Source organism: Sciurus vulgaris, assembly GCF_902686455.1.
Source record: "Sciurus vulgaris genome assembly, chromosome: 6".
NCBI classification, from domain to species: Eukaryota; Metazoa; Chordata; class Mammalia; order Rodentia; family Sciuridae; genus Sciurus; species Sciurus vulgaris.
The window spans coordinates 109,042,815-109,070,349 of record NC_136466.1 but is presented as its reverse complement, the minus strand read 5'-3'; the positions used below and the strand labels follow the sequence as shown (position 1 = coordinate 109,070,349).

Here is a 27,535-nt window from a genome sequence, read left to right as displayed (position 1 = left end):
AATTTCTCATTGAGAGTTAATTCTTAGTTCTCTACCTAAAATTCTGCATAATAATTTTTAAATTTTGGGCTATTTTTTCCCCATTATATGTGGTGGTAGAGATGAAATAAAAACTGGAAATTATTAGAATAAAAAGGGATAAAATACATAGAATGATGAATACAGAATATGGAATCAAACAGTAATACTGGGCTGGGGAGATAGCTCAGTTGTTAGAGTGCTTGCCTTGCAAGCACAAGGCCGTGGGTTCAATCCCCAGCACCGCCAAATTAAAAAAAAAAAAAAAAGTAATACTGATTTATTTTACTGGGTAAACAGTTTAGGTGAAAAGAAAAAGGGAAGACAAAAAATTCATCAGAAAAATGCTGTTTTCTAGAATTTAAGTTCCTTCCCACTTCCTTCAAAAACTAAAGAATACCATTCATTTATGTTTATAACCTCATACGAATTAGCACTCTAATTCATATTACTCTTTGGCCAGGCATCTGCTCTTATCTAATACATTTGGCACCCACAAACTACATCAGGGAAAGAAAAATCTTCCAATGAATATCAGAAAAATGTGAAATGTAGTAAATAAATACCAAAATTAGGAAACAGACTTGTAAATAAAAAACAATCTCACTTCTGTTCACAAGCCATGTTTTTGCTCTAACAATAATTTAGGTAAGACACATAAGTGATTTTTATTTCCTAGTCTATTTGTTAAGTAAAATATTACCTTGGTAGTTTACTGAGATATCGCTCTTCAACAACTGAACACACAGAATTAGTTCCTACGTTTTCCTCTCCAACACTTCCAGAAGGTCCAACTTCTTCTAACCGAGCATCTTTTTTGGCCAAACTAGATTCTCTAGAGTCCACAAAATCTTTTCTTGCTGAAACCTCCATAGATGACAGATTCTCTGTTTTTTCCTTAAATTTAAGATGAACAGGTTATTATTACCATGGAAACAATCTCTATGTCTATTTAATTTAGCTGTTTGGCTTAAATCTCTAAGACTGCACACATACATAATAATCAGTTTCTAAATGTTTCATGAAAATAGTCATAGCTATAAAAGTCAAAATTAGCCAGTTATGGTGGCCCACACCTATAATCCCAGCTACTCAGAAGGGTGAAACAAGAGGATTACAAGTTCAAGACCTGGGCAATTTAGCAATATCCTATCTCAAAAAATAAACTAGGCATGGCGGTGTACCACCATGTAATCTCAGCTACCAGGAGGTTGAGGTAGGAGAATTAAAAGTTTGAGGCCAGCCTGGGCAACTTACTGTTGAAATAAAAAAATAAAAAGGGTTGAGGATATAGTTTGGTAGAAGAATGCCACTGGATTCAATCCTAGTACTGCAAAAAAAATAAAAAAGGTTAGGGATGCATCTCCATGGTACATCACTTGCCTAGAATGCATGAGGCTCTGGAGGGTTCGATTCCAGAACCACAAAAAAAAAAAAAAAAAAAAAAAAGTTAAAGTAGTAAGGTGTGGTGGTATACACTTATAATCCCAACTACCTAGAAGGTTGAGGCAGAAGGATCACAAATTCGAGCCCAGGCTAAACAACTTAGTGAGACCTTGTATCAAAATAAAAATTTTTAAAAGGGCTGGGGATATAGCTTCATGATAAGAGTACTTGCCTAGCAAGAGGAAGGCCCTGGGTTTAACTCCTAGTATTGAAAAACAAAAAGTCAAAACTGTATTTTATCAATTCTGACAGAATAGAGGCTGCTAAAAGAAATTTTCCCCCCAAAACTTACTTTTGGAAAGAAACAGATGTCAGAATTTCCTCGCTGCTGCAAATTGTTTTCTTGTTTGCTTGTCCTACTTTGATATGTACCTTTTTCTATACCTGGTTCCTGTTTCTTACTGTGTGCCCTTCCCAAATTTGGCTTAGTCTTTTGGAATTTCCTTCTTATCAATGGTGCTGGACTAGCAACATATGGTTTATTTTCATGTCTGAAATGAGTATAAATCACATTGAAAAAACAAAATCAGATTTTCTTATCGATATAACAGCTATTAAACAATGTTGGATACAAACCAATTCTAAGTTCAAAGGATTATATACAAATTGGAGATAAAACCAAGCATGTAAAACAATTCCTATATTGCTGATATGAAAGAAAAAACATAAAAGCTTTTATAGCTTTCATTCTATGTATAGCCTAAGGATTAGTTTCATAATATGTATCTTTTTTGACTTTTATTATTGATTCTGGTGTGCAGATTCATGCTACTGTAAGTAATTTTCAGAGAAATAACTAAAATATCCAAAACCGGTAGCTAAAATTGATTTCATAATGGTACTTCAACAAATGCCTTCTATTGGACTCCAAAGCCTGAACAAATACACCATGACCACCTGGGCTTTCTGACTCAAAAGCAGGATTGAAGTCAAAAGTCTATTTTCTACCACATTTCTGAGAGTTCACAAAAAATGTGAGGCCCTAGGTTCAATTCTCAGCATTTGGCGGGGGGTGGGGGGAGACTTCACAGAAAAGGGTTAATTGACAGTCAATGTCATAAGATTTTTAACAAAATTCATTTGTATCTGCCAAATCAGACGAGGTTTTAACATTCCATAGTAGTATGAGAGCTGTCAGTCAAGGCAACTCAAATAGCAATCTTATGGATTCTCAGAAATATCTAAATAACTGGCAAGTATCTAAATTCAGAGTAAAACCTAACATAAATCTGGTTATATGAATTCTGTAAAATATTTGTATTCAAAAACTAATTCTGGAGCTGGGGTTGCAGCTCAGTGGTAGAGGGCTTGCCTTGTATGTGTGAGGCACTGGGTTCAATTCTCAGCACCACATAAAAATAAACAACAGTATTGTATCCATCTACAACTAAAAAAAAATTAAAAAAAACACAAAACTAATCTTAAGAATATATCTAAATAAAATACTTAGAAAAGAAAGTACTTAGACATTTCCAAACATACCAACCTTACAAAGTTCTAGTAGTGAAACACCAAAGAAGTTCACATCAAGTTCTAAAAAGTTACAAAGAAGCCGGGTACAGTGGTGCACGCCTATAATCCCAGAGGCTTGGGAGGCTAAGACAGGAGGATCACAAGTTCAAAGACAGCCTCAGCAACAGCAAGGCACTAAGCAACTCAATGAGACCCGTCTCTAAACAAAATACAGATTAGGACTGGGGATGTGGCTCAGTGGCTGAGTGCCCCTGAGTTCAACCCCCGTAGAGCCCCTCAACCAAAAAAAGGTTATAATACTGGCTAACACATTCTAGTATGAGCTAAAGTATTTGGGAAAACAAGATATATTTAAGTTATTGTAAGCTATCAAGTGTGATTTTTGCAAAGGTATTAAAGAATAAAATACATACATAAGTTCAACATGCTTCTGAGGTGAAAAGAAACAACAAAACATTAGACACAAGAATAAGTTTTAAAACTAGAGATTTTCAATTTTCAAGTAGGCTGACATGGTTGCTCTTGGTCACAGTACAGCAACAGCTGGAATAAACTTTATGATCTAGAAAAGGTTAAAGAAAAGGCACGGTGCTGGGGTTTTGGCTCAGTGATAGAGCACTTGCTTAGCAAGTGTGAGGCACTGGGTTCGATCCTCAACATCACATAAAAATAAATTAAATTGCTGGGCATGGTGGTGCACACCTGTAATCCCAGAGGCTTGGGAAGCTGAGGCAGGAGGATCTTCAGCTCAAAACCAGCCTCAGCAACTTAGTGAGGCACTCAACAACTGAGTGAGACCCTGTCTCTAAATAAAATATTTAAAAAGAGCTGGGGATATGGTTCAGTGGTTAAATGCCCTTGAGTTCAATCCCCAGTACCAAAAAACAAAAACAAAGGCTAAGCATATATGAAATATGAAAAGTTTATTTCAGGAAACACTGTTCATATATAGTAGGAAATTGCTAGTTTTAAAGTCAAAAATCCTGAAAAATTAAGTTTAAATTATAAATTGCCAAGATTACTTTAAGCTACTTAAGTCCTCCAGGTCTACAAAGTCAATTATAGAACAGTAAGAGAAACTGACCTTGAAAGCCACTAATGTATAAAAGCCCATTAGAGTAAATATCAAAATCCTTACAGTGACCCTACATAATCTATCTTTATCCTCTAGCGTTTAACTGGCCTACATCTTCCATTCCTTCTGCCCCATACACAAAACCAAGATCATTCCATAATTAAAGGAAGCTGGAACATTCAAAGTAAATTCATAGGTGCCAAAGACATCCTAGAGGAAAATGAGTAAATATTTCACTAAAACATACCCTAGTTATAAAGATAACATCATAAATTATATGGATCATGAATTACATCCAGAAAGGAAAGTTGTTTTCACTAAAGAAGCTAATATTCCTGCTTTAATACCAGTAATTAAGCAGACTGCAAGTAATATATAAAAGCGCTAATGACAAAATTTCCTTACCCTACTAACCACAACTCATTTAAAAGAACATTATAGGGGCTGGGGTTGTGGTTCAGTGATAGAGAACTTGCCTAGCATGTGTGAGGCACTGGATTTGATTCTCAGCACCAAATAAAAATAAATGAATAAAATACAGATCTATCAACATCTAAAAATATAATTAAAATTTTTTTTAAAAAAGACCATTTTACCATTTGGCTTAGATGTAGTTACGTCCAAATAGAGTATTTAGTAAGTACTTCATAGCACTTACTATGTCTGAATTTTAGTCAGTAGGTTTCCAATTTCTAAAGATACAAAAGAATCCTTAAGGTATTTAAGAAAAAAAAAGAACTTTAAATAACAGTTTAGCTTTAATACCAAAACTTAGGATGCCTGCCAAACATTTAGAGTATCAGCAATGTTAACAGTATTTAAAGAATTAAATTTAAATAACTCTAATTCGTCCAGGCACAATGGCAAACATCTATAATCCCAGTGGTTCAGGAGGCTGAGACAGGAGTATTCAAGTTCGAAGCCAGCTTCAGTAACTTATCAAGGTTCTAAGCAACACTGCAAGATCCTGTCTCAAAATAAAATATACAAAAGGCAGGGGAAGTGGCTCAGTGGTTAATTACCCCTGAGTTCAATCCCCAGTACTGAAAAAAATAAAAACCTTCTAATTTCTTAAGTAATTATTACTTTATCTTTTCACAAAATTTTTAAAATATAAAGTTATATAAAATTATGCAAAAATCCAAACTTTACCTTTGAGAAGTTTTATGCTTTTCTTATTAAAAACAAACTTACCTCATTTTTTCATCTAAAACATTTCTTTCATTAATATGAAGGTTTTCTACAAGAACCACATGACTTTGATTTTCATCTATTCTGCATTCTGAAACTTTGGAGGGTACTTCAATTTCAGTTTCAAATTGAGAATTTGACTGAAAAGACAAAATCATATGAATGTTGTCTATGCGCATGTATGTGTTTATTTCACAACAGAACATATCCTAAAATATTTCAATCATTAAAAAGGTATCTAGGTTTTAAAAAAAAATTTTTTTAGTTATAGATGGACAAAACACCTTTATTTCATTTATTTGTTTTCATGTGGTGCTGAGGATCAAACCCAGAGCCTCAAATGTGCTAGGCAAAACCTTGATCACTAAGCTATAACCTTCCCCCAGGTAATCTAGTTTTTGTTTTGTTTATTCTTTCTGGTGCTGGGAATTGAACCCAGGGCCTTCTATCACTGAGCTACAACCCCAAGTCTGGGTAAGTAGTTGTTTTAAATTAAGATTCAATAATGCAGCAATAAAAAAATGGCAAAAAAAATTTATTACACAGAATATATATTACATAAAATTAGTAAAATATAAAATTAAGACTCAAACTGGGTAACTGATGTTCATTTTTTGCTGTCAAAATAAGACTAAGTCAGAAAGAAAATTACAATGACTACTGCAGTAATACGTTTAATACTTGAAAAGCTGTAAAAGTCATCTGTTATAAAATGAAAAATCTGTTAAAAGTTTAGACTGGGGTATAACTCCGTGTATGTGACGAGCACGCACAAGGCCGTGGTTGCATCCCCAGAACCCCCAAAAAAAAAAAAAAAAAAAGTTTGACAGATTTTTTTTTTTTTTTTTTAAGAAAAAGTATTTTGGTTCAAATAAGGATTACAATCACGTTAGATCTAGGTTTTCCCTTATTAGAAACAAGAAGAAAACAATAAGAACTACCTTAAATAGACATTTTTTGGCATTATACTAAGATTTTTTTTTTCCCCCCTAATATCAAAAGATCTACTGGGCTGGTGTTGTAGCTCAGTGGTAGAGTGTTTGCCTAGGCACTGGGTTCAATCCTCAGCACCACATAAAAATAAAGATATTATGCATCTATAACTAATTATATATATGTACATTTATATATAAAATCTGTGTGTGTGTATGTATATATATAAAATATATATAATATATTATAATATTATATATTATAATATATATTATAATATAATTATATATATACATATAAATAAAATCTACTAAGGGATTGTTTAAATTATCATTCAAAATAGCACATTGCTCCATAGCAAAAATGATTAAATCCTTATTTCCTGGTACAAAAATCCAATTATAGGGGCTGGGGATATAGCTCAGTTGGGAGAGTTCTTGCCTCGCAAGCACAAGGCCCTGGGTTCAAATACCTGGCACCACAAAAAAAAAAAAAAAAAAAAAAAAAAGAGAGAAAGGAAGAAAAAAAGAAAAAAAAAAAAAATCCAATTATAGTATTAAATAACAAAATTATAAAATAACATGTACAAGATGATTTTATTAAGTGTGTGTATAAGTTTGCATGGAGCTTATTAATTCAGTAAGGCAGGTCAAAAATTTTTCAGTAGTTATTTCAGATGATAGGACTTGAGGTATTATTTTGTTTTGACTAAACATTTCACAGTGTCATTAGATGGGCAGGGAATGTCTTTTCACTTAAAAAAGGCTGAAATAGTAAATCAAACAAAACTGGGATATATTATGTATTTACTAGGGAGAATAAGGGTGAGATGACTACATATTACTTCAAGTTCCAGCTATCACTTGATATTTTAATATGAATTTAAAAGAATCAATTTAGTTACACAATAACTCACCACTGTCAGGGACTTCTTACTACTTTCATTTTTTTGTAGTATTGATCTTTCCTCCTTAATTATGCCTTTGGCTTCATCATTTTCTACTATTTGCCTGTGTCTCGCTTTTCTTACATTTGGTTTAGGTCTCTGAAGTCGGCCCCTCACTGGTCCAGAAGTTTGGATAACACTTTCCTTCACTTCTTGTGGAAAAGTCTTCATCTCAGGAGTCCTAGAAAAGAAAACAGGGAGAAAAAGAGAAAGCCTGATTGTAAAAAGTTGTAAACCATTGTAAAAATATATAATGTAAACCTCCCCTATTAAGCTCTCTATAAAAATACTTTTTACTATTCAAGGAAAACGACTTTCTGATTATAAAAAAGTTTTAGAAGATATTTAAATCTCAAAAGGTTTAATACACTCATATGGTATACCTAGAAGAGCAGATTAATAGAGACAGAAAATGGAATGGTAGTTGCCAGGGTCTAGAAGAAGATGATAATGAAAGTTAATGCTTAATAGGCAGAGTTTCAGCTTCTGGGGGTAAAAAAAAAAAAAAAAAACATGATAAGTTCTAGAAATAGACACTATCAATAATTGCACAACAATGTAAATAAATTTAATATCTCTGTTGTGCACACCTAAAATTGGTTAAAATGGTAATGAATTTATCGCATATATACATATATTTTTTAATAAGTTGCTCTGTACAGAAACTTAAGCAGTTAACAGTAAAGCATTAAAAGATCAACTTGAGCCAGGCCCAGTGGGGCATGCCTATAATCCCAGCGGTTCAGGAAGCAAAGGTTAGAAAATTACAAGTTCAAGGTCAGGATCAGCAACTTAACAAGCAGCTTACTGAGAACTTATCTGAAAATAAAAAATAAAAAGGGCTGGGAATGTAGCTCAGTGATTAAGTGTCCCTGGGTTCAATCCCCAGTACCAAATAAAAAAAAAAAATCAACTTGAATTCAATTTCATTTCTATTTTAGATAGTCTGCCATATCAACTAAAATAAACCAAATAGCGTTTATATTCATTTTTTAAAAACATAAGGACACTTAAATAACAATAAAGCAATATTGGAAAGAAATGTCTCTTAGATTTTCAAGGAAATATCACTGTTTACCCTGTAGAAACAACTAATTCATTTTCCTGGGTTTGTGCTGATTGAGACTCCTCTTTAGGTTCATGAGAATTTGAAGGTGAAGGGTCCTTTTCAGTCTGTATACATGGTAAGGTCACAGCCTCTTCCTTGTGACTCAATTTATCTTTTTCTTCTGATGTTATTATAGAAGACACATCCTAGAAAAAATAAATCATTCAGAGTTGGTAAAAGTAGAGGGAAATAAAGTCAAAGCAGAAGGAGCAAGTCCAAGGTCAGTCTGGGTAACTTAGCAAGACTGTGTCTCAAAATAAAATTTTTAAAAAGGGCTGTGTATATAGTCCAGAGGCAGAATGCTCCTAGTTTAATCCGCAATATCCATCACCCCAAAAAAATATAGTAAAATAAAAACTTTTATATTACCACTAGAAGGAGAGGACAACAGGGCATTTATCTATCAAAATTTTAAATTCCCAACAATTCCACCTCTAGAAATTCATTTTATAAAAATATTCAAATAGCTGGGCTTGTTGGTGCACCCTATCATCCCAGCAACTCAGTTGGCTGAGGCAGAAGGATCCAAGTTTGAGACTAGCTTCAACAACTCAGCAAGACCTGTCTCAAAATATAAAAAGACTAGACATGTAGCCCAGTGTATAAAGCACTCCTGGGTTCCATCCTCAATACTCCCTCCCAATAAAGTACCTACAAGCATATATACAAAGGTATTTATTAAAACAACCTAACAACCCCCCCCCCAAACAAACAGGACATTGAACATAAAACAAATGAGTAGGAGATTAAATAAATTTCAATTTCTTTACAAAGCAATACTACACAGACATTTAAAAGACAAATTTTACCAGACATGATAGTATACATGTATAATCTCAGCTACATGGGAGGCTGAATCAGAAGGATGGCAAGCTCCAGGACAGCATGGGGAAATTTATGAAGACATGTCTCAAAATAAAAGTTTCAATAAAGGGCTGGGGATATAGCTCAGTGGTAGAGGGCTTGCCTAGCATGCACAAAGACCTGGGTTCAATCCTCAATACAGCAACAAACAAAAAGAAGACATTTCTCTGCACTGATCCAATGAAAATGTTCACAATATTGTGTTAAGTAGAAATTAGAAGGCAAGAATGATGCCATTTAAAAAAAAAATACTTGTACATTATTTTATAAATAAGTATTATCTATCTATACCAAAAAGCCTAGAACAAAAATGCAAAGCTGCTATATGATTACCTCAGTACAGAGGGATGGGATATTATAAAGGACTCTCACTTTTTAGAACATATTAACTTTTTAGAACGTATTTTTTTTCCAAGTTAAAATTCTTATAATCACAAAAAATAATTAATAAAAAAGTTGTTTATCTTTTATAAATATAAAGTCAGGACAAGCGTAAATATTGATGCATAATAAAGAACTAAGCTACATTAAGAAGTCACATGAGAATTCTAATTCTAAGAAGTACTTTAGAAACAATTTATGAGTATTAACATTTGAATTCAATGTTTTTGATGCTATATTGGAAAATTAACTCATTAACTTGTTATGGACCATATATTGTTATTTTAAATCATACAAAGTTTTTGACTTTTCATTTCGTCTTCACAAGAAAGTAAAATAAAGCACTATAATTCCCACTTTTCCTAGAAGAAATCTGTTACATCATTTGTCTTCAGTCATGAAGCCTGATATGGTTTAGATATGAAAAGCTCATGTATGAGACAATGCAAGAATTTTCAGGAAAAAGAATTAGATTATGAGAGAGAGCCTGATCAATGGATTAACCCATTGTAAGTATTAACTAGGCCATAACAGTAGACAGGTATGCTATGGCTGAGAGGAAGGAGGTCAGTGGTGCATTCCTTTGGGGTTCATATTTTGTCCCTAGACAGCAGCACACTCTGTTTCCTGATTGCCATGTCCTGAGCTGATTCCCTCCACCACACCCTTCTACCATGACATCCTGCTTCACATTGGGCACAAATCTATGGAGTTGGCCAACCAGGGACAGAACCTCTGAAACCATGAGCGGAAATAAACGGTATCCACCTCTGTGTTGTTCTTGTCATGTCTTTTGATCACAGTGACAAAAGGCTCACTAAGGGCTGGAGATGTGGCTCAGTGGTATTCTGTTTGCCAAGTATGCACAAGACCCCAGGTTCAATTCCCAGCACCCAGGTGGGGTTGTGGTATGTTAGGAAGAGGGTGGGGAGCTAACTAAAACAGTCAGAACCTCAACTACCGCCCAGGCCTCCCAACAGGCTTCCCATGATTCCTAGGCAAACTACGCAAAACAGTGAGGCACAATAAGCGTGGGAACATGATCAAACAAAATAAAAATATGAAGAAACTTAAAACTGCCTTGGATATAACACAGCAGACTAGAGGGAGGCTGTGTTCCTTGTCGCTCCGAAACTCGGGTTTCACAAGCAGAGGGTATCTGTTTCATGGTGAGGCAGTTTATGCTGCTTATCGATCCCCTGCTGTCTACCCCATTTCTCGACTATGATCACCCCCAGTCAGCCAACATATTGACGCCTTTTTGAGTGCACACTGCTCACTGTCAGTCGCCTATAATTCGCCATCTGCCTACCTCTTGCCTATCGCCTACCTTTCACCTACCCATCACCCACCACCCGAGGTTCACCTCCCAATCATCCAACAGCAGTCAGCAAATTGACTGCAGACCGCCAGTGGAGCAACAGCTGCCTGCTGTTGCCAGGAAGTTCACTGTCACAGAACCTGCAGAATTGGTTACACATGGCTGCGCCATTTTGAGACAACGGCCATGTCCCGTAGGACCCCTGGCCGGACTGACCGAGCCTAGTCTCCAGGATCCCTCAGCCCAACTGATCACACCCTGCGTCCAAGGCCCTCACATAGACTGACTGCTCCCCGCAACCAGGACCCCCAGAGCGACTGTGCCCTATCACCAGGACCTCCAGACCAATTAATTGCACCCCACCTCCAGGACCCCTGCCCCACCAACCCCACCCCACCTCCAGGAACTCCTGCTAACCACATCCACACCCCAAGCTGCAGCTCCCCATTTGCCAACACATTTGGAAGTCAGAGCAGCCATCTTACATAATCCTGGAAGCCATAGCTCTGATCTTTAGGTGGGGCAAATCCCATACTGAGATGCCTGCTGGAGACTTGAAGCTCATTGTCAGGTACCTCTCATGCATCAGGCTACTGAAGACTGAAAGGTTTGAATGCTATGTGATTGATACAGTATAGATTTTTTTTTTATTTCTCCTTATTGAAAAATTTTAAGCTTTTACTTCTTTACTTTTTTTGCTCTCTTTTCCTTTTGTTTACCTGTTTCCTCAGAGTCTCTTTCTCCCTTTTTGCATGCTAACAACCAATTTCTTTTGATTACACTCTCACTCTATTATCTAGAACACCTATAAATTCTTTTCTTATCCCATTAACATCTACATGCTACACCCCTCCACATCCTCTTTCTCCTCCATTAGAAACTACAGACATTATTGAAAATCTATTTGTTATACTAAAGATAATAATTGAACTCATTCTGTTTATTATGACAATATTGTTAATGCCCTCATAGGGGCTAAATTGATCTAGGATTGCATACTGTTTGAACTGGGCACTGCTAATATTGATCTCCCCCTTAAAGAAAAAGTTTTGGAAACCTACAGAGTCACTATAAGCCTATAGGAGGTAATCTGCAATACCCCAGAGCTGCACTGCTGGAGGGGAAGATACATGGACAACATGGAAGAAAATATTCCAAACAAATCTAGATTCTATATTAATAGAATCCAGTGACACTATAGTAGAAGAAATGTCAGAAAAGGACTTCAGATTATACATGATTAAGATGATTCGTGAAGCAAAGGATGAGATAAGAGAGCAAATGCAGGCAATGAAGGATCACTCCAATAAGCAGTTGAAAGAACAACTGCAGGAAGCAAAAGATCATTTCAACAAAGAGATAGAGATTCTCAAAAAAACCCAAACGGAAATCCTTCATTGAAGGAAACAATAAACCAAATAAAAAACTGAATGGAAACCATCACCAAAAGACTAGACCACTTGGAAGACAGAACCTCAGACAATGAAGACAAAATATTTAATCTTGAAAATGGAGTTGCCCAAACAGAGAAGATGGTAAGAAATCATGAACAGAATCTCCAAGAACTACGGAATATCATGAAAAGACCAAATTTAAGAATTATCAAGGGCTAGGGATATAGCTCAGTTGGTAAAGTGTTTGCCTCGCAAGCAGAAGGCCCTGGGTTCAATCCCCAGTACCGCAAAAAAAAAGAATTATCGGGACTGAGGAAGGCACAGACATACAAACCAAAGGAATGAACAACCTATTCAATGAAATAATAGCAGAAAATTTCCCAAGACTAAAGAATGAAATGGAAAATCAAATACAAGAGGCTTACAAAACACCAAATGCACAAATCACAACAGATCCACACCAAGGCACATTCTAATAAAAAAGGCCTAACATTCAAAATAAAGATAGGATTTTGAAGGCTGTGAGAGAAAAGCATCAGATTACATATAGTGGGAGACCAATACGGATAGCAGCCGACTTCTCAACCCAAACACTAAAAGCGAGAAGGGCCTGGAACAACATATTTCAAGCTCTGAAAGAACATGGTTGCCAATCAAGAATCCATTACCCAGCAAAACTAATCTTCATATTTGAAGATGAAACAGAATCCTTTCATGATAAACAAAAGTTAAAAGAATTTACAAACAGAAAGCCTATGCTACAGAATGTTCTCAAGCAAATATTCCATGAGAAGGAAATGAAAAACAACAATTTAGGTCAGCAAAGGGAGGAACTACCTTAAAGAAAAATCTACTCAAAGGAGAAACCAAGCCAAGGTAAAAACCAAAAATAAGACCAAATGACTGGGAATACAAATCATATCGAAATAATAACCCTGAACGTTAATGGCCTAAACTCATCAATCAAAAGAAACACAGTGGCAGAATGGATTAAAAAGAAAGACCCAACAATATGTTGCCTGCAAGGGACTCATCTCATAGAAAAAGACATCCACAGACTAAAGGTGAAACGACGGGAAAAAAATGACAATATAACATACCAAAATAAACATATCAAAATCTATGGGACACTATGAAAAAGTACTAAGAGGAAAATTCATTGCATGGAGCTCATTCAAGAAAAAAATGAAAAGTCAACAACTAAATGACCTAACATTACAGCTCAGAGCCCTAGAAACGAAGAACAGAATAACAACAAAACTAGTAGAAGACAGGAAATAATTAAAATCAGAGCTGAAATCAATGAAATTGAAACAAAAGAAACTATTCAAAAAATTGACAAAACAAAAAGTTGGTTCTTTGAGAAAGTAAACAAAATAGACAAACCCTTAGCCACACTAACAAAGGAGAGAGAAGACTCAAATTACTAAAATTCGTGATGAAAAAGGAAATATCACAACAGACACCACTGAGATGCATAACATAATGAGAAGCTACCCTGCAAATCTGTATTCCAACAAAGTAGAAACTACCAAGACATTGACAAATTTCTAGAGACATATTCTTCTCCCAAACTGAACCAGGAGGACATACATAATTTAAACAGATCAATGTCAAGCAAAGAAATAGAAGAAGCCATTAAAAACCTACCATCCAAGAAAAGCCCGGGACCAGACGGATTCTCAGCTGAGTTCTACAAGACCTTCAAAGAAGAACTCATTCTAATACTTCTCAAAGTATTCCAGGAAATAGAAAAGGACGGTACCCTACCAAACTCATTCTATGAAGCTAATATCACCCTCATACCCAAACCAGGCAAAGACACATCAAGGAAAGAAAATTTTAGATCAATATCCTTGATGAATATAGATGCAAAGATCCTTAACAAAATATTGGCAAACTGTATCCAAAAACATATTAAGAAAATTGTGCACCACAATCAAGTGGGGTTCATGATAGTAATTCAAGGTTGGTTCAACATCCGTAAATCAATAAACGTAATCCATCATGTCAACAGACTTAAGATAAGAATCATATGGCTATTTCAATTGACGCAGAAAAAGCGTTCCACAAAATACAACACCCCTTCATGCTCAAAACACTAGAAAAAATAGGGATAATAGGAACATACCTGAACATTGTAAAGGCTATTTATGCTAAGCCCACCGCCTACATCGTTCTTAATGGAGAAAAACTGAAAGCACTCCCTTAAAACAGGAAGGAGACAGGGATGTCCTCTTTCACCACTTCTTTTCAACATCATACTTGAAATACTAGCCAGAGCAATTAGACAGACTAAAGAAATTAAAGGGATATGAATAGGAAAAGAGGAACCTAAGCTGTCACTATTTGCTGATACATGATTCTCTATTTAGAGGATCAAAAAAACTCCTCCAGAAAACTTCCAGACCTCATCAATGAATTCAGCAAAATAGCAGGTTATAAAATCAGCACGCATAAATCTAAAGCATTTTTATACACAAGTGATGAAACATCTGAAAGGGAAACGAGGGAAACAACTCCATTTGCAATAGCCTCAAAAAAAAAAAAAAAAAAAAACTTGGGAATCGATCTATCCGAAGAGGTACAAGATCTCTACAATGAAAACTACAAAACACTGGAGAAAGAAACTGAGGAAGACCTTAGAAGGCGGAAAGATCTCTCATGTTCTGGATAGGCAGAATTAATATCAAAATGGCCATATTTCCAAAGGCACCATGCAGATTTAACACAATTCCAATTAAAATCTCTATGACGTTTCTCATGGAAACAGAAAAAGCAATCATGAAATTCATCTGGAAGAACAAAAGACCCATAAAAACCAAATCAATCCTGGGCAGGAAGAGTGATGCAGGGGCAATAGTAACAAAACCGGCATGGTATTGGCACCAAAACGCACAGGTAGACCAATGGTACAGGATAGAAGACACAGAGACATACCCACATAAGTACAGTAACCTCATACTACGCAAGGGTGCCAAAAACTTACAATGGAGAAAAGACAGCCTCCTCAACAAATGGTGCTGGGAAAACTGGAATTCCATATGCTGTAAAATGAAACTAAACCCCTATCTCTCACCCTGTACAAAACTCAACTCAAAATGGATCAAGGATCTAGGAATTAGACCTGAGACCTTTCACCAAATAGAAGAAAAAGTAAGCCCAAATATCCATCATGTTGGCTTAGGACCAGACTTCCTTAACACCCCCACAGCGCAAGAAATAAAAGCAAGAATTAATAAATGGGATAGATTCAAACTAAAAAGTTTTTTCTCAGCACAGGAAATAAACAACAATGTGAAAAGAGAGCCTATGGAGTGGGAGAAAATCTTTTCCACACACACTTCAGACAGAGCACTCATCTCCAAAGTTTATAAAGAACTTAAAAAACTTTATACACAAAGTACAAAGAATCCAATCATTAAATGGACTAAGGAAATGGGCAGACACTTCACAGAAGAAGAAATACAGGTGATCGGCAAATATATGAAAAAGTGCTCATCATCCCTAGTAATTAGAGAAATGCAAATTAAAACCATCCTACGATTTCATCTAACTCCAATTAGAATGGCTGTTACCAAGAACACAAGCAATAATAAGTGTAGGGTGGATGTGGGGAAAAAGGCACACTCATACATCACTGGCGGAGTTGCAAATTGGTACAGCCACTCTGGAAAGCAGTATGAAGATTCCTCAGAAAGCTTGGAATGGACCCACCATTTCACCCAGCTACCCCAACTCCTTGGTTTATACCCAAAGGACTTAAAATCCACATACTACAGTGATGCAGCCACATCAATGTTCATAGCAGCTCAATTCACAATAGCTAGATTGTGGATCCAACCTAGATGCCCTTCAATTGATGAATGGATAAAGAAACTGTGGTACATATACACAATGGAATATTACTCAGTCATAAAGAACAATAAAATTATGGCACTTGCTGGTAAATGGATGAAGCTGGAAAATATCATGCTTAGTGAAATAGACCAAGTCCAAAAATCCAAAGGCGGAATGTTTTCTCTGATAAGTGCATGACAATACATAACGATGGGGGCTAGTGGGGAAAAGAGAAGAATGAAGGAACTTTGGATGGTGTAGACGAAAAAAGGGTAGGAGGGGGTGGGGATGGAAAAACAGTAGAATGAAACAGACAGTATTACCCTATATATATGTATGATTATACGTATGTATGATTACATGAATGGTTTGAATATACATTGTGCACAACCATAGAAATGAAAAGTTGTACCCCATTTTTGTACGATGAATCAAAATGTGTCTGTAAAAATAAAAAATATTTTAATAAAAAAAAGGGGAAAAAAGAGATACTTATAATCATTGTAATTAACCTCTATCCCACATACACAAGCAAGATCCTTTTTTTTAATTTTTATTTTTTATTTTTTAAATACCAGGGATTGAAACCAGGGGCACTTAAACATGGAACTAAATTCCCTGGCACTTTTTATTTATTTTGAGACAGGGTCTCACTAAGTTGATGAGGGCCTCACTAAACTGCTGAGGGTGGCCTCAAATTTGCCTCAGCCTCCCAAATTGCTGAGATTCCAGGTATGTGCTAATGCACCCAGATTCCACTACCTCCATCTTAATCACTCACATGTTGAGAAGTGAAAGTACTAACTTGTTCACTGTACTGCTGTGTCACAATGGTCTCTACTTTATCAGTTTCCAATTTCTTCCCAGGTACATATTTTTGTGCTTCTGTAGTCTCTTTCTTTAAAGTTGCTCTTGTTAAATTCGGTTTCGGTCTTTTTAATTTGCTTCTCACAAAAGGTGCTGGTTTATCTTCACGTGGCTTCTGTTCTTGAGGAAGAGATTTGCTTTTGGAACAAGGATTATCAAACTTTAGAATGAAATGAAGGGGCAGCACAAATGGGATTGTAGGACAAACTTAGCAATTGGCAGTAAACATTTAATCCTAATTCTTAATAGGAAAACAAATCAAAATCATTTCATAGATTTCAAAAACCCTAAGTAGTACAATCCACGTATGAACCTAGGGAATTATATCGTCATTATAAAAAGAAAGCAGTTTGCTAAACCCATGTTGTCTTAGGAACAGGTGGTCTGTACAATTTTACACGTTAGTAATTCTCACAATTCACTGCCAGAATGACCTCAATTCCTTCTCCCAGTCTTCCCAAAACTATCTTAAATCTCAAACACCATCCTGTATATTATACCTTGAAACGTCACTTAGTTTGACATAATCTGTAAATGCTTCTTCTTTAAAAACACGCAGACCTATACATATATATTTGTACCTTAAATTAATATCTGAAAACTGCTCTGGAACATCTGGAGGTCTTATCCCCTGGTCTTCTGTTTCACCAAGTTCAGAAGTCTGTGAAGAAATCTTCAAATGACTTAAATGACAGAACACCTCTTTTTCAGAATTTCTATTTTCTTCTGTAGGTATATGCATAACTGATAATACTTCACTGCTAATAGTCTAAAAGAAATAGTTATAGTAAATGAGCATATACAGATTCTGCAAACATTTCACACATTCCAAACAAATGTCTACTGTTTTCTAAACCCTTCAAAACTTTTTGTTCTTAATTTTTAATTTTTAAAAATATATTTTAGTTGAAGATGGACACACTACCTTTATTTTATTTATTTTCATGTGCAGCTGAGGATTGAACCCAGTCCTCATATTTGTGAGGCTAAGTGCTCCACTACTGAGCTACAGCCCTAACATTTAATTTTTAAATAAAATTTAACTTACAAATATTAAAACCCAGAATCGAGCAAGTCTTCCTTTTATACTGTATATTACGATTTTTCCAAAAGTGTCATTATCTACCCAAAAAAAAATTAGAAAAAAAATCCTTGAAGAGAGGATGAACTTCAAGTAACAGGAAATTTTTAACAGAAGAACTTAGAAGTGGAGTAAATGAGGTAGGGCAGGAAATAAGGAGAAAAACAGACATAAATATAGACAAAATAAATAATTGCAGCATATTTCCATATTCCTTTTATCTAAAAAAGTGACTTCAAATAGTTACTAAAAACAATAACTTTTTGCTGGGCATGGTGACTCATGCCCATAAAACTAGTGACTATATTACAGAGGCTAAGACAGGAAGATTAAAAGCTTGAGGCCAGCCTCAGCAACTTAGTGAGGCCCTGTCTCAAAATAAAATACTAAAAAGGGGCTGGGAATGTGGCTCAGTGGTAAAATGCCCCTGGATTCAATCCTCAGTACCAAAAAAAAGTAACTTTTCCACACTTAAAAACCTTCTAAACTTCGTTGTTTAAAGAACACACAGTTTTTCAAGGTCCAAAATATAAAACTTTAGGGTTGGGAAAAACTTGCAACTTTTAGAAATTTAAAATGTTGCTGTATTTAAGGTCAATAAGCATGGAATTATTTTGGTAACTTTTACCTAAAAAAATTTTTTTTTAAAACTTAAAAGGACAGAAAAATACATACTTTCATATCTAGTGAAGGTGTGATAGTGATGTCAACACTATTGCTCTGCATTACATTTGCTTCAGTTTGCTCTGAAGTACCAGGTTCCTCTGATTCATTTTCCCTTGGAGAATCTTCTATTTTTCCAGTTTTTTCCAAATCTGCCACCATTTCCTCAGTAACACCAATCTTTACAGATCCTCTCTTCTTCAAGGAATTTTTTCTTCCAGTATCTTTCAGATCTGTCTCCATTCCCTCAGTGGCGATCATCTCTCCTGGTATGGTCTCCATCAGGGCAGTGTCTCTTCCAGTATCTTTCAAATCTGCCTCTATTCCCTCAATAGCGGTCATCTTTTCTGATATGGTCTCCATCAGAGAAATGTCTCTTCCCATATCTTTCAAATCTGCCTCCATTTCCTCAGTGGCGATCATCTCTCCCGATATGGTCTCCATCAGGGCAATGTCTCTTCCAGTTTCTTTCAAATCAATCTCCCTTTCCCCTAGGGCACTGACCTTCACTAGCACCTTTTCCGTTTGAGAAATTTCTCCTCTAATTTCTTTCGGATCTGTTTTAATTTCATCTATAGTTTTGACTTCCTCTGGAACCTTTATGAATGCAGATATTTCTCTTCCTTCAGTTTCTTCTAAATCTGTCTCTCCTTCCTCAGTGACATTAATCTTTTGTAGAGTCCTGTCTCTTGTGGGCATTTCTCTTTCAGTTTCTTTCAAAACTGTCTCCATCTCACCCATATACTTGATCTCTTGGACATTTTCCTGTGGGGATATTTCTCTTATTCCAGTTTCTTCCAAATTTCTGTCTATTTCCTCAATGGCATCAATCAATTCCTGTACGTTCTCCCTTGGGAAAATCTCTCTTCCAGGTGTTTTCAAATCTGTCTCCTTCTGCATAGCGCTGTCAGTCATTTCTGATATCATCCCCCTTGGGGAAATTTCTCTTTCAATTGCTTTCAAACCTGTCTGCATTTCCAAAGTAACATCAGTCATTTCCGGCATCTTCTCACTGAGAGAAATGTCTCTCCCAGTTTCTTTTAAATCTGACTTCGTTTCTTTAGCAGTAGTGGTTGTCACTGATACCTTCTGCCTTGGTAAGGCATCTAGTCTTACAATTTCTGTCAATGCTGCTGTCATTTCCCCAGAGGCAAGTATTTCCTCTGGTACTTCTTCCTTTGAGGATATCGCTCTTCTTTTTCCTATATTTGGCTTTGGTTTCTGAAATCGAGTCCTTGAAACAGGGACTTGCTTGATGACATTTGCTTGTTTATCTTCTTGAATGCTGAAGGAAAAAAAAAAAGAGAGAGACAATCAAATTTTAAACAAGAAAGCCAGCTGAAGAGATAATAGTTGAGGTATGAAATCATTATAGAAACACCAGAAATGCACAAATTTTAAGATATTAAGGGGCTGGGCATTGCTCAATGCTAGAGCATGTTTGGCCCTGGGTTCAATTCCCAGCAATAAAAAATAAAGTGAAATAGAAATAAAAACAATCAAAGATGCCCCCAAAATCACTGGATAAAATTTAAAAATCAAAGAAAAAAATTATAACTTTTAAAATTACAGTAAAATTTTAAAGTCATAACTATACCTACTTATAGAGACAGAGAGATATTTACTAATGAAATCAGACTAGCTGCTAATTGTCCCTTAACAGTTTCTTTCCAATTGTCATTTTCACCATCCTATGCAAACACTAGCTGGGAAAGGCTCTAAATATGTTGGCATTACATCAAGGTGTTTCTGCTATTTCCAGCTCTCTGCTCCAATTATCTTTACCCAAACATATATCTTGCCATGACAGACTTGGCCATATCAAATAGTTAGATGGAAATATGACTTGAATAAGAAAAGTATTCTAAGAAACTAACTCTGCCTTCCAAACATTTTTTAAAAATATTTCTGTAGTTGTAGATGGAAATAATACCTTTTATTTATTTATTTTACTTTTCATCTGGTGCTAAAGATGCCTCACACATGCTAGGAAAGTGCTGTACTACTGAGCTGCAAACCCAAACCCCAAAACATTTTGAAAAATTTAAAATAAGACTTCCTATACAGACATTTTTTAAACAGAATGTGATTCCATAAAAATACACAATGTGCTGTGTTTTCCTGAACATTACTGGACATACAATCACTATACAAAACAAGCCACCTTGCTCTCCAGAAAAGCAGCAGCATTCTTTTGTTTTGTATTTACCATAATAAATGGTAAAACCAATTCAAATACATACACAAATGAAGCTTAGCACTAAAGATAGTCATTAATCTTGGGCAAAAGCCAGAACAAAAGAAACAAAAAGATTTATTCAGCCAAGTCAGGCTGAACAAATATATAACTGTGCACTTAATGGTTTTTAAAAAAATTTATTAAAAATTATGATTGCAGAAGGGGCAGATGGTTAACATGTATGAGGATGTTTTTAAATATATAGGCCAAATAACCTTTATGTTCAATATAGCAAAATAAGGATAACAATGGTTGACAACAATTAACTCGGTATTCATAATAGCTAGTAGAGAGGATTTTGACTGTTCCTAATACAAAGAAATGATAAATATCTGACACAAAAGATTTGCCAATTACCTTAATCATTACACATTATACACATGTATTAAAATGTCACACAATACTCCAAAAATACATGTAAATTACTATGTGTTGATTAAACATTTTAAAACATTTTTTAAAGGGTGGCACTAATTAAAAAAAAAAAAAAAAAAAAAAGGCAATTCTTTGTAATTAAAAAAAGATTTTTTCAATCTTTTTGAAAAGATGACTAAAGCCAAGAGTGGTGGTGCACACTTCTGATCCCAGGCTCAGCAACTTAGCAAGGCCCTAAGCAACTTAGTGATACTATCTCTCAAAATTTAAAAAGGGGGTGCACAAGCAGGACTGTCACTCAGTGCTGAAGTGCTCTTGGGTTAAATCCCCAGAATGTTAAAAGAAAAGAAAAAAAAAAGACTAAATTTAAATGACAGATCTTCAGAATCTTCCTCCTTTAATATCTAATGACAATAGAAACTGCACCATTCACCTGGGGTAAGTAAACACAAAGGGACACAAATATCAGTTTGCCAACTTTAGAACAAATGATGGCCAATGAAAGAAAATAAATGCAAGGTCCACCTAAGTGCAAAACCCTCCTACCAACATGAGCCCAAAGCCACTGGGCAGTACAGTAAAGGCTATTTCAGACTATAAAGAACATTTTGAGATTTGAAAAAGATACCATATCAAAAGGTTAAAAAAATGTAAAATAATGAAATGGAGGCTATGACCTGCATGAACTTTTGTAGGACCTAAAGTTTCTTCACTGAAATATCTGTTTTTTATAATGCAATTTTTTATTTAAGAAAGTCTTCAGGGGCTGGGATTGTGGCTCAATGGTAGAACGCTTGCCTAGCATGTGTGAGGCACTGGGTTTGATCCTCAGCACAACACATAAATAAATAAATAAATAAAATAAAGGTCTATCAATATCTAAAAGAAATATATTTTAAAAAATCCTTAGAAACAAGACTGCTGTTCAAATTGTACTTGTTTATATAACAGGTATTTATATCTACCACTAACTTCAGTAAATGATAACATTAAATGCAAAATTGAGAGCAAATGATAAAAGAAATTTAATGTGGTTAATCCTGGATGGATTTCACTCCGTTCTCTGATTCGCTGCATTCTTTGATCATCTTCATCCAAAACACCTAGTTTTTTTTAGTGAGGTTACTCTGTTAAGAATCTGGTTTGAAAATCATGAGAAAAGATAATTTTTATAAAGTCATATTTTCAATAGTGGTTTATCCTTTAAACATAATAAATACTTTAAGCAAAGGCTTTATTAGTACTTTCATTATTTCAGTATCAGTTCAAATTGTAAAATACAAATATGAAATGTTATATTCCACGTGCTTAAATAGTTTTTAAGTAATAAAAGGACTTTCATGAGCTTATTTTTTAAATATATTTTTAGTTGTTGACACACAAGATATCTTTTTCTGTTTTTATGTGGTGCTAAGAATTGAGCCCAGTGACTCAGTGCTAGACAAGCACTCTACCACTGAGCCACCATCCCAGCCCCATCATGAGCCTATTTTTATGGATAAACAAATATGATGCCTCACTGAGTTCATAAATAATAAATTAACAAGTATTTCTAAGTCCTATTACATGCTAGAAAGGTATATGTTATGAATTGGGAATACAATGATGAGCAATGCAGACCTCTTCTCATAGAGTTCACGTTCGCTGCATAATGAAGGGCAGTATGAGACTGGAAGTCAGGTAAGTAGTTGAATGAGAATATTTCTCAACTTAAAATATACAATGGATCCATAAAATTCTCTTCAAAGATCAGAGAATTTAAGAATATAAGCAAAGAAAGGAGATCATGATTGGAGAAAATAGAAGAAAGGATAGCACAAAACTATATATCTACTTCTAGGTCACGGATGTGTTTTTCTACAATGCAGAGTTTAAGAATCTACAAAATATTGACACACCTCTTTAAGATAAATCACTCTAATGACAAAAGCCTCACAATATTTATATGAAGTAGATATGATATATAATAGTCCAGAAGATTGGAAAAAAAATTCACTCATTTATCTAATGAAGAATTTTTTTTTTTTTTTTTTTTTGTAGTGCTGGGGATTGAACCCAGGGCCTTATGCTTGCAAGGCAAGCACTCTACCAACTGAGCTATCTCCCCAGCCCAAGAATTTTTTAATACAGTCTTCATTTTAAGACGCTTTCCCTGTTATCCCTTTCTCTTATACAGCAACTTGAATAGGCCAAAGCATTCAAAGTAAGGGAAGTGGAAAACTGCTTAGTAGACACACAAAAAATATATGATCTGACAAAACACAGAATTTTAGAATTGTTTTTAATGATCCTGGACATTCAAAAAGCCAGGAAGGTCACATGATAAAGCTTAAAGGACACTCACAGCCTGTAGAGAGGGAAGTTCTGAGATCAGATTGGTATTAGGTATAAACAATGTCCACCAGGGTTCTAAAACCCAGAAGCAGCAAAGAAAACCTAATTTTATACTGAGTCACATTAATTTTTAAATGTTTTTTTCATTTACTTTTTTTAGTTGAAGCCAGATTTCAATCAGTAAGTTACTTATAAACAAAATCTGTATCAGAGATACATAACAAGTTAATGAGATTGGACAAGTTTCTAATCAGCAGATTTTGTGGCGCACTGAGGGGTGAAAAAACTGAGGGGTGAAGCAAAAATAGTAGAGGAAGAGAGAAATAAAGGAATTTTTCTGTTTTAATAAAGATCTTTAAATAAGTTCAGGAAAACCAGTTTTCACTTTCAGGTTAGGTACATTTGATTGATGTGACAAAGTATAGCAGCCAGGTATGGCAGCATACCCTATAATCCCAGCTACCTGGAAGGCAAGGTCAGGAGGATCACAAAGTTCAAAGCCAGCCTCAGCAACTTAAGGAGACCCTGTCTCATTGGGCAGAAGATACATGGGAATCCATTATTGTTCTCTCTGCATCTGTGTGCATTAAGCATTACCAAACTAAAAATTTTTGAAGTACACTAGTAATTCCATCACTCTGATTTGGTACTCTCCAAGGGAAACAAAAACTTTGGCTATAAAAAGTATGGATCTTCATTAATAAGTACTACATAAAATTTAAATCAATCTTAAATAAAACCGATATGTATGCAATCAATCTAATGCCAAAGAAACAAATACTAAAAATAGCATTTGCACATTTGGATACAGGCATATAACTTAAAATGCATGTTAAGTGATAAGGCTACTCCTGTTAACTCAAATTCTAATTTATGGAAAGTTACTCTTTTCAAGCCATTAACTAAGAAGTCAACATAAAAGTTATGACATAAAGTTCTTTGGAGATCAAATTGTACTTTGAAATATTTTAAACATTCTATTACTTATCATACGGAAAACAAATCTAATATGCTTTAGTCTAAAAAAAACTGATTAAATTCTAAAACTACACAAAACTAAGTTGGGCACAGTGGTTCACACTATAATCCCAGCAACTCAGGAGGCTGAGATAAGAGGATTCCAAGTTCAAGGGCAGCCACAGCAACTTAGCGAGGCCCTAAACGACTTAGTGAGACAGTTTCAAAATAAAAAACAAAAGGGCTGGGGATGTAGCTCAGTGGAAAAGTGCTCCTGGGTTAAATCGCTAGTATCAAAAAAAAAAAAAAAAAAAAAAACTATAAAATTCAAAAATTACATGGTCAATAAAATGATGCTTACCTTAGACATTCATTAAGAGTCTTGAGCTCATCTGGCTGTACTTTTTGAAAAGAAGAATCTTTTCTTTCGGCTATGACATGTGACACTTCCCTACTGAAATTTTTACATGACTGATCTTCCATTTGTTGAGGAATCTTAATAACAAACAAAAATGTTTTAATGTTTTAGATTTCACAACAAAATTTAATTTTTTAAAAGTTCACTGAAAATTCTGTTATATGAGGAAAATGAAAAAAAAAAATCAGAAGTAGAAAATGAAATTCAAAGGATGCTTTTTAAATGTATTTTCTTTAGGTATCTTAAAAAAATTTCTTAAGTCATACTTTTTACCTTAAGTCATAGCTCCCATTCTTTTCTGCCAAATCATAAAGGAAATAACTGTTTTGGACTGATCTGTTAGAATTACTGCATGGTGTCCCTCTTTTTGAATCTTTCTAATTATTACATTACAACTAGAGAAACTACAACAGAGGAAATCCAAATCTTACATCATACTAACTTTCTCATGAAGTCTATGTAAATAATCTAAAATTCATGATCTTAGTTCCTGGAATTATATTTTAGAGGGAAGTTTTCAACATTTTATTCTATTTAAGCCAATATTAAAAGTCATTTACTTAACTATCTTTTCAAATGGAAAGGGTAATTTAAATATTCATGGAGAAATAGGGAAAAAGCAAGTTCAAATATGAGGGAAGGTGAAAGCAAATTAACAATCATGTAAATGCTCAAAATCTAAAATGGTTTTACAATTAGCAAAACTGCTAGCTATGAAATTTTGACCATAAATTCAATAATCAATGCACACAAACTGTGCAGCCATTGTTGTTTTTAAAAGGAATGAGAGGTTTATGTTAAGATTTATGTACTTGCTTAACACAGTGTAAGAAAGAAAGTACTTACATCTCTATCAACACAGGATTCATTTTCATTTTTCTCTATATCAGTCCCAATTTTTTCCTGTGATTCAAGAATTTCTTTTCTTTCTTCAGTTTTCTCTATATTTGGCTTTGGCCTTGGTAATCGGCCCCTTATTGGTCGTGAAGGTCTAAAAGCCTTTGATTGATTATCTTTCTGCAGACAAGTTTTTTCATTCAAACTAGAACCACAAAGAAATAAAATCAATGTTTAATCTGAAGTTACAAACTGTTTTTTTCCGTGATATGAATAAGAAAATTATTCAGAATATAAAATAATTCACAGATATCCTCAAGAACATCTTGAAAGATATTCATACTTCTAATCCTACTCTTTTGAGCAGACATAATTCTTGAAGCCTGACTATAAAAAGCATTTTTAAATCAACTTTTCATTACAAAATTGTCAGCCAGGTATGGTGATGCACACCAGTAATCTTTACTACCTGGGAAAGTGAGGCAGGAGGATTGCAACTTCAAGGACAGCCTGGGCAACTTGGTAGACATTATCTCAAATTCAAATAGCACATACTTGTAAACCCAGAAGCTCAGGAGGCTGAGACAGGAGGAATGCAAGTTCAAAACCAGCCTCAGCAAAAGCAAGGCACTAAGCAACTTAGTGAGACCCTGCGTCTAAATAAAACACAAAACAGGACTGGGGATGTGGCTCAGTGGTCAAGTGCCCCTGAGTTCAATTCCTGCTCCCCCCACCAAAAAAAAAAATCAAAAAGGGGATAGTAAGGTAGGGCAGTGCACTTTTCAAGCTTACGTGAGGGTCTGAATTCAACCTCTAGCATTACAAAAAAAGGGAGGGGGGACTTGAAAAAAATCTACATCTACCAAGGATGTGACACCAGTATGCCGCATACAGGATACTACTGTATGTTATACAATTCTAGGAAATTAGTTCCAAATTGTGGTATAAATTATACCACCTGAAATAGCCCAGAACCTATTGGTTAAAGTCACATTGGGGGGCTGGGGAGATGGCTCAGTCGGTAGAGTGCTTGCCTTCTAAGCACAAGGCCCTGGGTTTGATCCCCAGCAACCCCCCCCCAAAAAAAAAAAAAAAAAAAAAAAAAAAGTCACATTGGAGTGAAGCTGTTATAGTTCTCCACATTGAGTTAAATATTCTCTTCTGAAATCCCTTACTATAAAATTTTTCAGAAACATTACCTTAACCATTCATTGTATTTAACAACACTTTGTGACCATTACAAATGTAATTGTTAATTCAGTGGGCCCAAACCATAATTTTTATTTAGGATGTCAAGCATAGAAAATGTTACTAAAATGTTTCATCACCACCTATTGTTGAAAATGGACTTAAAGTACAGTAGATGAAAATAGTATCAGATAATATCAAGTAGAAAACAAGTGATTAGAATAATTCCTAAAAGTTAACACACTTTTGTATTAGCTTCTATGTACTTACTTAGACATAGTTTCAGCTTCAAGGTTCTCTCTTTCTGTATTCTCCATTTCAAAAGAGTCACCTGAATTCACATTATTTTTTTCCATGTGATTCTGTGAATTTAAATTTTACAGTTAACCTACTTACTACTTAAAACCTCAAACTTTGTTAGAAACAAACAGTAATTAAAACAATGCAATTTCATTTTCTGTATTTCTACCAGATTTTTTAATAATCCTAAATGCAAATGAGAATATTATAAAACATAATCTTATTCATTATTAGACAGTACTTGTCAATATGAAGAGTTTTAAAAATGTTCATATTCTTTGACTCA

At 34.8% G+C, this 27,535-nt stretch overlaps 1 protein-coding gene across 8 annotated transcripts in view; it reads right to left on the bottom strand.

The window, feature by feature from the left end:
- The window catches only part of BDP1 (BDP1 general transcription factor IIIB subunit), a 98,194-nt gene that overhangs the window by 33,474 nt on the left and 37,185 nt on the right, over positions 1 to 27,535 (bottom strand). For 6 of the 8 annotated variants that reach the window (XM_079143546.1, XM_079143549.1, XM_079143547.1 and 3 more), the window contains 11 exons: positions 27,220 to 27,311; positions 25,771 to 25,966; positions 24,868 to 25,001; positions 18,614 to 19,886; positions 17,439 to 17,626; positions 16,772 to 16,994; positions 8,161 to 8,336; positions 7,053 to 7,263; positions 5,207 to 5,343; positions 1,757 to 1,955; positions 722 to 915 (listed from right to left, as the gene is read on the bottom strand). In XM_079143546.1, coding sequence (XP_078999672.1) covers positions 722 to 915; positions 1,757 to 1,955; positions 5,207 to 5,343; positions 7,053 to 7,263; positions 8,161 to 8,336; positions 16,772 to 16,994; positions 17,439 to 17,626; positions 18,614 to 19,886; positions 24,868 to 25,001; positions 25,771 to 25,966; positions 27,220 to 27,311 — 3,023 coding nt within the window. The remainder of the gene's footprint in view (positions 1 to 721; positions 916 to 1,756; positions 1,956 to 5,206; positions 5,344 to 7,052; positions 7,264 to 8,160; positions 8,337 to 16,771; positions 16,995 to 17,438; positions 17,627 to 18,613; positions 19,887 to 24,867; positions 25,002 to 25,770; positions 25,967 to 27,219; positions 27,312 to 27,535) is intronic. The other 2 variants (XM_079143550.1, XM_079143548.1) reach the window with 2 other exon arrangements.